The sequence below is a fragment of the Glycine max genome, chromosome 5 (genome assembly GCF_000004515.6).
Source record: "Glycine max cultivar Williams 82 chromosome 5, Glycine_max_v4.0, whole genome shotgun sequence".
NCBI lineage: Eukaryota > Viridiplantae > Streptophyta > Magnoliopsida > Fabales > Fabaceae > Glycine > Glycine max.
This window is the reverse complement of record NC_038241.2, coordinates 16,143,316-16,159,559: the sequence shown is the minus strand read 5'-3', so window position 1 is coordinate 16,159,559 and position 16,244 is coordinate 16,143,316. Positions and strand designations below refer to the sequence as shown.

At 35.9% G+C, this 16,244-nt stretch overlaps 1 protein-coding gene across 14 annotated transcripts; it reads left to right on the top strand.

Annotated features, from left to right (window-relative positions):
- Window positions 1–12,126: 12,126 nt before the first annotated feature.
- Window positions 12,127–16,244, top strand: LOC100802070 (protein MON2 homolog). Of its 14 annotated transcripts, none has more exons than XR_005891439.1 (5): window positions 12,127–13,974; window positions 14,060–15,344; window positions 15,476–15,588; window positions 15,778–15,901; window positions 16,070–16,244. XR_005891439.1 is itself a non-coding variant. In XM_041015351.1 (4 exons), exons 1-4 carry the CDS (start codon window positions 12,535–12,537, stop codon window positions 16,124–16,126), a joined length of 261 nt encoding a protein of 86 aa, XP_040871285.1. In that variant the 5' UTR covers window positions 12,127–12,534; the 3' UTR covers window positions 16,127–16,244. The 14 variants fall into 14 exon arrangements, 1 of the variants encoding a protein (XP_040871285.1); XR_005891437.1 differs by having other exon boundaries at window positions 14,060–15,383; XR_005891441.1 differs by lacking the exon at window positions 14,060–15,344 and having other exon boundaries at window positions 12,127–12,563.

The window sequence follows — 16,244 nt, the reverse complement described above, 5'->3', positions numbered from 1 at the left end:
GGCAGATAAATCCTCAGTTTACTAATTGCTTTTGGTGAAATTGCTATGTAGTGAGCTTTACAACTATGCTAGAAGATGATACTGTATTTGAGAAAAGAGGAATTGGTGAAACACAACCCTTGGAATTCATAATTGATGAGGGTGAGCTTATTCTTATCCTTCTTTAATTATGCTCTTTTGTATGTTTTTATTTCAAATATATGAAAATATCTTATCATAACTTGGAATGTATTAGGTTATGCTTTGGATTAATTTCTCTATTTCCTCATCATTTGTTAGTTTCAGTAACCATATTTCCTAATCTAATCATGATTTTTTTCCCTATTTAGTTACTATTATGATTAGTATAAATAACGGTTAGTGCTTTATTTTATGAACATATACTCATCAAGACATTGTAATAAATCTCAATTGATATTGATTCAGTGTTTCATTTTATTTTATCTCTCTTCCTCCATATACCCAAAACTTCATAATTCCATCATACACATTTTCCCCCTTGTTTGGTAATGAGCTGAGGATTATTGAGTATTTGTGACATCTAGGAAATAATGATAATAGTGTTTTTACTTTGTTGCCTATAGAACAAGTGATTACTAGTCTAGACCGAGCCATGGCAACAATGAAGAAGGGGGAGAGAGTGATAGTTAGCATAAATCATGATGATGCATTTGGAAATGTTAAAGTGAGAGAGCGATAGTTAGCATACAATGAAGAAGGATCCAAGTTGTTGTTGGATCATCAAATCATTGGTTCACCATAAGTTATTTTGAAGTTCACTAGTTACTTCATGTTGCATTTATTATATTAATATTATAGTGTCTTAGTTTTGTTCTTCATGGTCACGGTATTATGTTTTTTTTAAAAATGGATCAAGAAAATGGTTCTTGTGGAACAATATATATATATATATAATGTAGAAACTACATCGATTATGGCACCAACCGATATAGAAATTACCTTTACAACATTGGTTTTAGTAAAAACATTTTTTACATTGGTTCTAGTAAAAACCGATGTTGAAGCTTCTCACTATTAACATTGTTCGATTCAACATCGATTCTAAAACTATTGTTTAGAATTGATGTTAAATTCTTTTTTATCAATGAAAATGTAAAAAAATTCCAACTAATTATGTGGAAGCAAAGCTTTTCAAGTTTATTTTGATGATGCCAAAGACTCAAGTCAAGAATCAAGAGTCAAACAAGTTTCAAGAATCAAAGAGTCGTTCAATCAAGAATCAAGATTTAAGTGAAGATTCAAGAGAAGACTCAAGATATGCAAGAACTTCAAGAAAAACATCAAGATAAGTATAAAAAGATTTTTTCAAAAGAAAAGATTGAATAGCACAATTTGTCCAAAAGAATTTTTCAAAGAAAAATCTTTTACAAGAGTTTTTACTCTCTAGTAATCAATTACCAGAAGGCAGTAATCGATTACCAAAAGCCCAAACAGTTTTATAACTGTTTTACAAAGTAGTAATTGATTACCATGGGCATGTAATCAATTACCAATGTTTTTGAACATTGAGATTTCAAATTTCAAGAGTCACAACTTGTGATAAAACATTTTCAAACTTGTGTAATCGATTACACAATATATGTAATCGATTACCACTGTTTCTAAACGTTGGTTTTCAAATTTAAACATGAAGAGTCACATCTGTTGATGTGTAATCGATTACACTACAATGGTAATCGATTACCAGTGACTTATTTTGAAAATTAAATTACCAAAAGTCACAATTCTTAAAGTGACTAGTTTCTGAAGATTTTTTAAAGAGTCACAACTTTTAAAGTGACTAGTTTTAAAGAAATTGCCAAGAGTCACAAACTTTAACTTGAGTCATCAAATGACTATAAATATGTGACCATGACACGAATTTAAAAAAAAAAAGAGAATTTTCATATTCTTTTCATTCAAAGAGATATTCCTTTCATTCAAAGAGAAACTTTCTAATTCATTTCTCATCATCTTTCTAAGAGTTTTTGTTCAATACTTTCTTTGTCAAGAAAAGCTCATTGGCCAAAAACTTGTTCTATTCTTCTTCTTCTTTCCTTCTCCCTCTTGCCAAAAGAATTCAAAGAACTAACCGTCTGAGAATTCTTTTGATTCTTTCCTCCTCCCTCTATACAAAAAGATTTCAAAGGACTAACCGCCTGAGATATCTTTTGCTTTACCCTACAAAGATTTCAAAGGACTAACCGCCTGAGATATCTTTGTCTTAACTCATTGGAGCGTACATCCTTGGTGGTACAAGTAGAGTGGACATCTACTTGGGTTGTAATACTGAGAACAAGAGAGGGTACATCTCTTGTGGATTAGTTCAAGTGAAGCGTACATCCACTTGGTGTTACACTGAGCACAAAGGAGGGGACATCCTTTGGGGCTCATTGCTTGTAAAGGATTTTAAAAGGTTAAAGAAAATCTCAAGAATCGGTGGTTGCTTGGGGACTGGATGTAGGCACGGGTTGTTGCCGAACCAGTATAAAAACTTGTGTTTGTTTTCTTCTTCCCTACACTCTTTTCTTTTCCGCTATGTACTTTTTATTTCCACTTTACTTTGTCTAAGTTATTATTTTCGTTCTTTACTTTCTCATAACTTAGTAGTAAAGCCTAATTGAATCTAGTAATATTAAGAAGGATAAATTTTAATTAGTCAAGACACATTAATAATTAATTCAACCCCCCCTTCTTAATTATTCTGAGGCCACTTGATCCAACAAATTCTACCAGGTGTCGTTGTATATTTAATATGTTATTGTGCATGTCTTACAGAACATGCCCATCGGTGTTGCCCACAATTGTATCAGTTGTGGCTTGACTAAGTCAATTGATGTCAGCATTGGTATTCATTCTCTTACAACAACATTTGTATCTTTTTAAGATTTTATAATTATTCTTTATAATTGAACTTTCATGTCATGTACTTGGAGACCAAAGTGAAATGCTGCTGAAATTTTGTCAAATTTAACTTAAACTACTTAACTTGTACGTATGAATCAAGTAAAAAATTGTCTTCCCGAATGGGATAGGGCCACACTTTTTTATGAAAAAGATAGGTTTTCATGCATATTGGATAATGTACCACATATGACAGTACACCAAACATGGATCGAAGTTGGATGAAAGCAACACGCATCAGTACCAAGTATGAGAACGGGGTTGAAAAATACTTGTTATTTGTGCAACAAAATGCAGGAGAAATGGGTGGAAAGTATCTGTGTCCATGTGTTAAATGTCTGAACATGAGACTACAGTCATTGAATGACATTAGAGCACATCTTATATGTGACAGTATCAGTCCTACTTATACAAAATGGATATGGCATGGTGAGTTACCACAGACAACAACAGTCCCTCCGACTGAGGCAGTTCATGTCCAAGTGCGAGACCGTACAGAAGACATACTACGCGATCTTGGGCAAGAGGGTTTTAGACAAGCACATGCACCTTATTATGAAAAATTAGAAATTGATTCTAAGAAGCCATTGTATATGGGATGCACAACCTTCACACGATTATCGAGGGTGTTAGCTTTGGTGAACTTGAAGGCAAGATTTGGTTGTAGTGACATAAGCTTCACTAAATTGCTTTTGTTATTGAAGAATATGCTTCCTGACGATAACACGTTACCCAAGAATTATTACGAGGCGAAGAAGATATTATGTCTTGTGGGTATGGAATACCAAAAAATACATGCATGCCCTAATGATTGTATTTTGTATAGAAATCAGTTTGTCGAAATTCGCAACTACCCTACATGTGGGCTCTCAAGCTACAAGGTCAAGTATGACGAATGCAGTGATGATGCTGCCACTAACAACCATTGTCCAAAAAAAGTGTGTTGGTATCTTCCAATAATACCAAGGTTTAAGTGATTGTTTGCTAATGCAGATGACACAAAAAAACCTAACATGGCATGCAGATGGTAAGAAAAATGATGGATTTCTCCGTCATCCTGCTGATTCTCCTCAATGGAAGACAATTGATCAGTTGTATCTGGATTTTGGATAGGATCCTATAAACCTAAGGCTTGGTCTTGCTTCCAACGGAATGAATCCTTTTGGTAACTTGAGCTTTAGCCATAGTTCATTGCCTATTTTGCTAATGATTTACAACCTTCCTCCTTGGTTGTGCATCAAGCAAAAATACATTCTGTTGTGTATGATGATAGCCAATCCAAGACAGCCAGGAAATGACATTGATGTGTATCTTGCTCCCTTGATTGAAGACCTGACCAAATTATGGGTAGAAGGGGTTGATGTGTACGATGCGAATCTTCATCACAGCTTCAGGTTGCGTGCAATGATATTTTGCACCATTAACGACTTTCCAACTTATGGGAATTTGAGTGGATATAGTGTCAAAGGACACCACACATGTCCTATATGTGAGAAAGACACAAGTTACATCCAACTAAAGCATGGAAAGAAGACTGTGTATACAAGGCATCGAAGATTTCTAAAACCTTATCACCCGTATCGGCGAATGAAGAAGGCATTTAATGGGACATTAAAGATTGACAATGCACCGAAACTGCTGTCTGGACATGAAGTTTTTGATCAAGTGAAGGATATCATAACTATTTTTGTGAAGACACAAAAAAAGGATGGGACCGAGAAGAACATTTGGAAAAAAAGATCAATATTCTTTTATCTTCCTCACTGGTGCGATCTACATGTGCGACATTCTGTAGATGTAATGCATGTCGAGAAAAATGTGTGTGATAATTTAATTGGCACCCTTCTGAACATTAAAGGCAAGACAAAAGATGGTTTGAAATGCCATCAAGATTTGGTAGACATGGGTATACGACAACAATTGCATCCAGTATCACAAGGTCATTGAACGTATTTGCCCCCATCAAGTCACACCATGTCGACGAAAGAGAAAAAAAGTTTTTTTCATTTTCTAAAAAATGTTAAAGTCCCACAAGGATACTCTTCAAATATCAAGAGCCTTGTATCCGTTAAAGATCTGAGGTTGGTTGGGTTGAAGTCTCATGATTGTCAGTTTTAATGCAACAATTGTTGCCTGTAGCCATTCGCGGTATTTTGCCTGACAAAGTTAGGGTTGCCATAACTCGATTGTGTTTTTTCTTCAATGCGATTTGTAGCAAAGTCATTGACCCTCAACAATTGGATGATTTGGAAAATGAGGCTTCCATTATCATCTATCAGTCGGAGATGTATTTTTCACTATCATTTTTTGACATTATGATTCACTTAGTTGTGCATCTTGTACGAGAGATACGGTTGTGTGGGCCCGTCTTTCTACGGTGGATGTATCCGATTGAGTGGTACATGAAGGTCTTGAAAATTTATACGAAGAATCAATATCGACCCGAAGCAAGCATTGTCGAAAGGTACGTTGCAGAAGAAGCCATTAAGTTTTGTTCTAACTATATAGAAACTGGTACACATGTCGGCCTTCCTCAAAGTCGTCATGAGTGCACACCGCAAGGTAGGGGAACACGGGGATTTAATGTTGTAACCATAGATTGACAACAGGTATCACAAGCCCATCTATATGTACTAAACAACACATCAGAGGTAATCCCGTACATAGATGCTCACAAACAAAATGTGGCAGCTACTCACCCAAAGATGAACATGATGAGGGTGTTGCAAGAGCACAACAGGACTTTCATTAACTGGTTTAGAAAAACTATCTTCACCGATGACAGTGCTTCTAAAACATTAAGATTGTTAGCTGTTGGGCCAAATCTCAATGTCCTCACTTGGCAGCTACTCACCCAAAGATGAACATGATGAGGGTGCTGCAAGAGCACAACGGGACTTTCATTAACTGGTTTAGAAAACTATCTTTGCTAATGACAGTGCTTCTAAAACATTAAGACTGTTAGCTGTTGGGCCAAATCTCAATGTCCTCACTTGGAAAGGATATGATATCAACAACTATTCTTTCTACATAGAGTCACAAGATGATAAAAGTACCGTGCAGAACAGTGGGGTGACCGTTGATGCTCATTCAAATCACTTTAGCAGTGCATCAGATAACAATCCAATGTGAGCGTCCATGCCTTATTTTGGAGTGATTCAAGAAATGTGGGAGCTTGACTATGGTGAATTTAGAGTCCCTGTCTTCAAGTGCAAGTGGGTTAATGGAAATATGGGTGTCTGTCAAGACAAAATGGGGTTTACTTTGGTTAACCTTCAAAAGGTTGGTTACATGGATGAGCCTTTCATCATGGCAACACAAGCTAGACAGGTGTTTTATGTCCAAGATCCAAGTGACCCAAGATGGTCAGTTTTTCTACAGGGGGAAACAAGTGGTATCCCTTACCATATGTATGCTTCAACACTTGATGTTAACGATATGCCCACCTTCTCCCCACACATGCCTTCCATAAATGCTAAAAATGAGGAGGATGATATACATGCAAGTCATAATGATCATGATGAAGGTTTATGGGAGAATATGGCTATTTAACTGCGGTATATACCCAAATAATGTTTAACTCAAAATATTAACTATTTTACATTTTACAATTCTGCTTATTTACAATTTGATACTTACATGTTGTTGCAATTACTTTGTGTTTCCTAATTCTTATTTTAATTTTGGACAAGACCCATGGCAACACCCCCATCAAGTTCCCCTCCACCTTCAGATGCTCCTTCGGGAACTACGTCAAGGAAGACTAGACAAAGTACCCTGCTTAAAAGATTGACTGGCAGAAGGTTGGACTAGCCACGACCTATTGTCAATGTGAACCCTACAGCTGGTAGAGGATCAGGCCCCCATAAAGAAAAGTTCCATAGTTACCTGGCGGTAGTAGCGCGGGAAAAAATCCCAATTGTACATTCCAGTTGGAAAGTTGTCCCGGAATCTCTAAAGAACCTAATATGGGATGACATTATGGTAAGTGCAGTTAACTAACCCTTTCAGTTTCTTTTTGTTTGATTAAGTTGCATATGTTGTCAACGCAGCAGAGGTTTGAATACTATTTTTTTTTGTAGGGTAAATTTGACATCCCTGAAGGATCAACTTCCAAGAAGAAGGTGATGTCAATGGTTGCCATATGATGGAGGCAATTTAAGTCTTCCCTCACCACTAAATATGTATATGTTGACAATGAGGGTAAAGATAAACTTCATCCTTCTGTTAAGTATGGGCTGGATCCAGAAACTTGGGAACAATTTGCGAAGAGTCGGCAAACTTCTAATTTGAAGGTTTGATGTAACTCGTTTATAATTATTACATCTGATTTATGTTAACTTTGTTAAAGTAATTATTTAGTGGATACTGTTTATACTTGATGACAGGGAATACAGAAAAAAGCACAAGAAATTCAAAAATTCAATGACTGCCCCCACTTACTGTCTCGTGGGGGTTACGATCTTCTAGAAAAAAAAACTGATAGACTAGAAAATGAAGACAAAATTGCAGCAAGCTAAGTTTACGGAAAATTCAGCAATGATTGATGACCCTCCATCCCCGATTGCAAGACATGTCAAGTGGAAAATGGCCCGTACAAAGCGATATGGGCAGACAACATCTACAGCGGCACAACAAATCTCTGACAAAATTGTGAGTTCATGTTATGAGTTCATTTGAATTAATAGTAATGTAATGGAAACCATTTACTGATTTCATAGTATAACATATCTTTTGTGGTTGTCACAGGATGATTTACAGGAACAAACCACGCAGGGAAGCTTTATTCCTGATGGTCGTGAGGACATATTGAATACTGCGCTTGGCTGACCGGAGCATCCTGGTCATGTTCATGTAGCTGGCCATGGTGCGACCATCAGTCAGTACTTTGGATAGACATTGTGTGCCTCCAACACTTCTTCAGCCATAATAACCCTAGATCAATTGGCAGAAATCATAGGAAATATTAAGGAAGAGTGGAAGAGAGAGGTGGAAGAGGAAAATAGATGCAGTTTGGAGATAATGAAAAAGGAGTTGAAGGAGGCTGTCGCAAACTACCCTTCGGCGAGAGGGCGATGCGGGGCTCACGGGTGCGTCTTCCAAAGGAGGAAGGCGCGCGAAGTCGCCACCAACGTTTATTTGAGGAAAACGTCGAAAAAACCGGAAAGGTGTGGTCTACGAACTTTAATCGTGAAAGGTTCAGGAGTTGTTTTTACGCACGGGGAAGATATTAGCACCGCACGCGTCCATCACAAGGGACAACAGCCTTTAATCAAGTGTGTAAATATGACTTCAAAATGTTTTATTTTCCCTTTTTATGTCTTTTTGTGTTTTTATGCTTTTTATGTTTTTAATTTTGGTGTGATCGACAAGGGTGTTTCCCTCGCTCCTACGTATCCTCATTTGCGATAAGGAAATCAGACCTACGTAGTTCTTCCAGAACTAAACGTTGGTTAAGTTGTTTTTATCTTTTTCCGCAAGATCAATTTTAACTGAACAAAGGTCATTTAAGGCGTTGGACCATTAAACGATCTTTTGATTTTGAAAGGGGAGAAACGTTAAGGCGTTGGACCATTAACAATCTCTTGTTTTTGAAAAGAGAGAAACGTTAAGGCGTTGAACCATTAACGATCTCTTGTTTTTGAAAGGAGTGAAACGTTAAGGCATTGGACCATTAACGATCTCTTGGGGTGGTCGACAAAAGCGGAGCTTTTGCTCCTACGCATCCTCAATTGCGATGAGTAAATCAGACCTACGTAGTTCTTGCAAAAGCGGTAAAGTTACATGTTGATTTTATGATTTTTAAAGGTTCATGTTAACCGATAAAAGCAAAGAGGAACGTTTAAGGCGTTGAACCTTAAAATGGTTTTTAGTGATTTTTGCGAACAAAGCTTAATTTGTGAGTTGATTTTAGCTTTAGTTTCACTTTGATTATTAATCTATTCATTCAAGGAAACTTCCAAAGAAAAACGTCCGATTAATTTTTTTGATTATTTTATTCAAAGATATTTTGATTATTTTATTATTATTTTTCAAGATACTTTGATTATTTTATTATTATTTTATCTTTTTTGGTTTAACCATGGTTATAGTGTGAACGATCGGTTAGATTTTGCTTTAACAGTGATTAAATGAGATTACAACGCAAATGATCGGTTGAAATTCATTTTATCATTTATTAGACGAGATAACGGCTTACATGATTGGTTAAAACTCGTTAAAAACGGAAGAAAAGAAAATCGAAAGTGAACGAAATGAAGATGAAAGCTAACAAAACAAGAAATGAATTGAAAGTCTCATATTCGAAAACTTACCGGTTGAAGAACGAAAAACGGATGAAGAACGGCAAAAAACCTTCACAGATTTGCTCACGGAAACGTCTCGAAAGCGTTACGGAAGCACCTCGGCTTGGATTTTCTTAACGGAAACAATTTTTCTCACCTAAAATAGCTGAAATGCATAGCCAAGGGGGTTCGAGACCCCTTGGAACAGCCTTCCTTTGCCTATTTATAGGAAAAAGGGGGAGGAGGTTGCTGCCCAACTCGTCCAGGCGAGCTGGGTTACTTCCTCCTTAAGTAACACAGCTTCCAAAATGTCTGGAAAGTCGAAAATTTGAAAATTTCTATTTGCACCCCCATCTTGATAAGTACACCCCCCTTTTTCGTAATTTACATAACAGTTATGGAAGCATATAGGACATGATTTTCTTCTTTTTCCTCTTCCCTTTCACCAATATCAAGTGAAATACGCTTACCCAAGGTTTTCAGAAATTTTACGGAAGCATTACGAAAGTCCTGGAAGCCCCGGAAGCCATTTTTAACAAAACGGGGGAGGTGGTTGCCTCCCAACTCGCCCAGGCGAGCTAGGTTGCTTCCACCTTAAGCAAGGAAATGCCTAAGATCCTCTAGAAGGACCCAGATTTGATCATTGCTATTTGCATCCCCCCATTTTACGAAATACACCCCTTTTGTGTTTTTATATCGATTTCTTTCTGAAACATTACGGAACTTCATGGATTATGCAACGATACTCTTTTTGCCCTCCGGAATGTTGCGGGACTTTACAGATTACGCAACAATGCTCTTTTTGACTTTCGGAATGTTGCGGAACTTTACGGATTGCGCAACAATGCTTGTTTTGACTTCCGGAATGTTGCGAGACTTTACAGATTACACAACGATGGGTGTTAAACATTTTGAGGTGGTCAAGCGAAGGTCGCATGCCAAAAAATAATGGTCCCCAGACGAAATTAGGGTATGGCAGAGGCGATTAAAATAGAGTTATCCCAAATAGCCTCGCCACACTCACCCCCGATAGACGTGCCGGACCCTCAGGTATTAGGTGCACATGTTAGCACCAAAGGAAGCTGTGTTGAAGCTGCTGCAAATGCTCTTCCTGAAGAGCCTCCTGCTATTGATGTGACAACTATGGGCTTGTACATAGTTGGTAAGGACTGTACACGGCTAGTGGCCTTGGGTAAGGAGTTTTATAATGCCGCCACAATACACAATGTCCCTTACACAGATGATGTCGTAAGGGTCAGTGTTGTAACAGTTTACGACACTGATGCTCGAGTCCCATTTTGAACGTCAGAGATTCAATATGTGAAGGAGGCGGTTAACACATTCATTGGATGGTCGACGCATCTTGTCAAATTATATCTGATGTAAGTAAATTGATTTTCCCTATGCTTGTTTTCATTAAAATTCATATTGTTAATACCTATAGCCTAATAACTGTAGTTGTCATATGTCATTAACCATATAGGATTCACACAATAATGTGTCGAAATCGGTTGGACGTGTTGAGAGGTGCAATATAGGTGATGGAGAGGATCCATTGGGAGAATTGATGAAGATCTTGTATGCCATTTACCAAAAGCCAGTTCAACTACCATAGGATGGGACGAAATATGGGCTTCCAAATGTGGAAGCATCCTTTTTCATCACACATGCAAATCTAACTAAAATAATATCAAGTGACAAGTGTTTGAACATATTTGTACTACAGCTGTGGATGACGTAAGTAAATTGAATTACAAGGCTTCATTTTTAATACCTCATAATGAATTTTATTTCAATGTAATCGGTTTAACAATAGTTATGTCAAATGTTCACAATAGGTTTATGGATGACTACAGTACAAGCAAATGTAATGGTTCAGTGTATGGTTTCCTTGAGCCTCAGTGTATACACAATTCTAAGGATAAACATCAACAATGTCAACATTATATTGAAACATGGGTGAAGGAGTCGCAAAGACAACTGTACTTAGGGGCTTACTTGAATCAGTAAGTTAAATTGTTGTAGTACATTCTAAAAATATTTGCATTATCAAGTACCTAATTATAATTGTCTGCTTTAGGGCACATTGGCAACTCTTTCTTCTATGTCTAAGGGATAACATTGTTGTTTGGTTTTGTTCCTTGCAGAAGAAGCCTGATGTTAACATAAAAGTTGCAATTAACAGGTTTTCTTAAAATATTTAATTGATTTAGTGTATAATTGTTGTACAATATATGAAAAGGATTTTAATGTTGTATATGTTTTTATTATTTTTGTAACAAGTTCAATGAAGACAATAACCAATACTTTCGAAGGTATGTCTGATCAACCTGCACCTCAGTGGATTGAACCAAAGGTTAGTAATTATTTAATCAATAGGTGTTTGCAATGAAGACATTTCTAACTTTGTATTATTTGAGTGTTAAATATATTTTGTATGTTGAATTTAGAGTCATGTTCAAATCGAAGGCTACGAGTGTGGATATTATGTGATGCATTGGATGTGGTGCATAGTTACTACCGGTTTGAAGGATGAATGAAACAGGGTATATTTACTAACACAAATTTTAATTGTTATTATGGTTAATATTTGTTAATTAATGTTAGCGGTCGTTACTAATAATGTCATGGCTTGTCAATTTTGTAGTGGTTTTCTGATGCAACAGCGTTAGATGTGGAGGCCATCAAAACACTTCGCATTAAATGGGCAGCATATTTTTTAGCTTGTAAAAACATGTGATGTTAAATATTATTTACATGATATAGGACAAATTGTCATTGAGATGATATATGAACAACTTTGGTTAACAATTTACTTTGATTTCAGCAGTAATTTGTATTGAGACTGTCATTTGTAATTGCTACATTTGTGGACTTTAAATTGGCAGATGATTTTTATATTTCAAATGTTTTACGTTTGTAACGATATAGGCAGGAATGTTATCAAAGACAAGTTCGGCAGGTGACAGTGTTTGTTTGGACAACCTACTTGATCGTTTCGTAAGCATAAAATAGCTGAAAGCCAAAAGATTTATTACATTTGTTTATGCTGAAATTTGTTTTTGTTCCAGGCACAACAATGAATTAACCTACTACTGGCAACGTCAACCCTGACCAATGGTGTTATTGCTAACCGAGACTTAGTTTTGATTTCTTAGACTCTGTCTTTAGGTTTTAACAGAAACCTTGTGTTATTTATGATAACATTTGTTGGTCATTTTTTGTTTTATTATCCTCACGGGCATTTCATGGTCTACAAAGGACAACATTCAACAACCCAATTACTTTGAGTCCTTTACGCAAGCCTAAGCTATCCGAGTTGGATCGTTCCAGGGAGACGAAATCTATGCCCTATTCAACAGGCTGCTTCCAATGGTATCATCATTATTGCAGAAATTTATCATCTTTTATCATATTCATTACTGTCGATTGAATTTTTTGATACATGCCTAGAAATAAATATGTTGGCAGTGACTTAGGTTTTGTATCTTCAACCCACAAGCCTAGCCTTGTTGATTGAAGATACTTTTGACCTATCATGGTCTAATCATCCCAAAAGCTTAATCCAATGGGGGAAATTATGTGATAGGTTTTGTATCTAAACATCCCTAGACATGAGAAGCTGTTGGACTTAAGGCGAGGACAATATAAATGCCTATATCACCGTATGCTGAAATTTAACTTTTAATTTGAACAATCTGCAAGAAGGATTAAACTCTAAAACTCATTTCCGTAGAGGCTCTAATACCATGTCTGGAATCAACTACCCCAAAAACTTAAGCTATAGGGTGAAAGCACATGAACGGTTATATCTAAAATGTCAGTGTAATATGTTCTTGAATAATGGCATGCTTCATCTAGGGCTAGGTACTGGGGGTGCTTCTCTTCTTCATATGAAAGGGAACCAACAACATTTCAGAATCATTTGTGAGGAATGATGGGGTTTATTTTCCCAGTGAGAAGTAAGGAGACTTCATGTAGTTGCATTAAGTGTTAGAATTATACTTTTTTCTAGCTTGATAGCTATAGAAAATTAGAAATTGACTTCTGTATTGAGTTTAAAACCACTCATAACTATTGTTTCTTGTTTGTTATCATAAGTATGAGCTCTTTCATTGGAAATGGGAGGGGCGGGAAATAAGAATTAAGGTTCAGAGGGTCTGTGTGAGAGTATGGGAGATTTGCAGATAAAATGAGTGTCAAATAAGGAGCAGTGAACATTATCTGTGGTTAGTTTTCTAATTTTAATGGGTTTTAGGGAAGCTTAAGGAAAGGAACTATTGTTTGATGAGTTGGATTTTTACTGCTGTCTACCATAGAAAATGTTAGTGTTGTAGAGAAAATTAAAGAAATCATAAAATAGCAGAAATCTAGGCTTCATTCCTTGGGTCTATTGTGTATCAAGATTGGGTTTCATTGCATGACGAAGAAGACCATAATTCATAAACCTAATGTTCTCCCTAAATAAATGTTACAACTTACAACCATTTAAATAGACCTTCAAACTTCCATTTCTCTCTACTACTTGTATACCGATTAGGGAAATTTGGACAATAGAACAAAACCCATTTCAATAGACCATCAAACTTATATTTCTCTCTACTATTGTTGTTGCTGGATGTTAAAGCTTTCTGGTACTGAAAGTTTTGTTTTGCAAGTGAGAAATTCTGTTGTTAGGACACTGTTCCAAACTTTAGGAATGCATGGACAAAAGCTTTCAAAGAGCATGTGGGAAGATTGCCTTTGTAATTACGTATTTCCTACATTGGATCGTGCTTCTCATATGGTATGGATGAAACTACTAGAAGTTGAAATGAGATATTATTTTCATCATAAGCTGATGTAGTTTGAATTTGATTTTTGATAAGTAGGTTGCTACATCATCAAAAGATGAATGGCAAGGGAAAGAACTTGGAACTCGAGGAGGAAAAGCAGTTCACATGCTCATATTGACATTGAGCCTGTATTATGTATTTTGTTTATTTGTAGCCTCAGTGATGTGATATATTTGTTTGAGAAAATGGGGAGAATGAAAGGTGGAGAAAAAAATAAGCTTTAGCAACTACATGAAGTTCCTAATCTAGAAAAAATATGGTGGAAAAAATATTAACTAAAAATAGTCTCGAACAGTGTGCATAATGTTGATCCCTGAAGTTCCTAATCTTGTATTTTCTAATTATACCACACTTCTTGTTTTCCATAATGAAATTGAAAAGAAATAAATTATACTGATGATGATATAATAATATGACTAAATTATGGCACTTGTACCCCATGGCCCATAGTTTGGGTGCACGGAAGACTATTTAGTAGTTGTAGTAGAATTTTCATTAGGTCACTGGTGGGGCACGATTTTTGTTATTCCTATGTCAAGATCTAGATACCATGTTAAAATAGGAGAAAACAGAGAAATTGAGTAAAAACCGTCTATCAGAGTACACGGTGGATCGTGTTTATCTAGGTTAATAGAGGATACTCTGTTTCCTCCAAATTAAAGATAATGTTCCTATAAACCGCTATTATTATAATATTAATTCTGGTTTTCAGCAATAAGCTTTCAGCTTCTTTGGAATAAAGTCAATAAACCGAACCTGACAAATTAAAGATTTAAACTCTGCCCAAAACAAAGAATCATGACTTGCAATTAACAAATCTACTTGTTGGAGCTTCAAGAACAATTAGCAATAAACTAACAAACGTAGCAAAGAACTTGTAGAGATCAAAGAATGTCAACTTAACAGTCCACAAATTGCAATGAAATCAATGGATAATGGTTCATGTGTTAAATCATGAGAATGTGAATATGTAATATGATTTTTTGATCCACAAAACCAGCATAGAAACTGAGGGAGGAGGGTAAATAGTTCTAATAAAATGTTGAGGTATAGGGAGACTGAAAAGTTAGGGTAGGATTGAAAAACTCAGAAATAGTGTGTATAATACTGACTTCTAGCTTGTGTCTATGCTGATACCATGACTGCATAAACCTTTTACTATAGGTGCACTGTAGTTAACTACTTCAGTAATCTCATAACATTTTCCAAAATCACTTGATATATGTGTGCATTCTAATGAATTTTGCAGTCGTAACATGGCTCAGAAGCAGTGGGATGAAACTCTTGTGCTTGTTTTGGGTGGAATTGCACGTATATTACGGTTGTTCTTTCCTTTTTTCTCGAGCTTAAGTAACTTCTGGTCTGATGGGTTCACTATTAAAAGATCATGTATCTGGTATTTTTATTTGGTGTAATTTATAAGTAGTCCTGATTTAATTTTGTTCTGTGTAGGCTGGGAATCATTGCTTCAATTTGTTGAGAATAGCATTTTAAATGGTAGTAAAGAGGTAGCACTTGCAGCAATACATTGTTTGCAGACAACTGTTAACTCTCATTCGTCTAAGGTAGGGATAATGGTCTGAATTGGAGCTGATCTTCTGTTTGTAGATGAAGAATAGATAGCTGAATTGATTTCTCGGCCATCTTTGACAATAGCCATGTTGGCTTTTAATCAATTAACAAATATAGGAATCAAGAAAGCAGAACTGGTTGAAATATACTCATTTAAGTACTGACAGAAGTTTTGGAATTAGGGAAATATGCCAATGCCTTATCTTAAATCTTGAATTTATGTTTACGAGCTTGTTCTGAGAAAGCCTTCTAGTTACCGTGCCAATGCTGCTGATAAAGTGATGCAGGAGATTTTGCATGGTCTTGGTAATATATTGATTTTCATTTAATTAAGATTTTATTTTTCTGTATAGATTGCTTATGGATTAACAATTGTTCCTTTGTTTGTACCTTATGACCATAGTCAAGTAGCTTTAGATAGTGTTATTTAAATTTCATGAGATTGATTTACTTAATATTTTGATCATCTATCAGGAGAGCTTTACGTGCAGGCTCAAGGATTGTTCAATGATGTTGTATACACACAACTGATAGCAATCATAGATTTGGCTGTGAAGCAAGCCATGTTAACTAATGATAACTTTGAAATGGAATTTGTAAGTCCACTTTCTAATAACTTTATCAATATTTCTTAATTATTTTTTTCTTA

Coding starts and splice junctions, on each gene's coding strand:
- LOC100802070 (XM_041015351.1), top strand. CDS start 12,535: ATGCCCTATTCAACAGGCTGCTTCCAATG. Junction 12,564..15,272: donor TCAACAGGCTGCTTCCAATG/GTATCATCATTA, acceptor TGAATTTTGCAG/TCGTAACATGGCTCAGAAGC. Junction 15,335..15,475: donor TGTTTTGGGTGGAATTGCAC/GTATATTACGGT, acceptor TGTTCTGTGTAG/GCTGGGAATCATTGCTTCAA.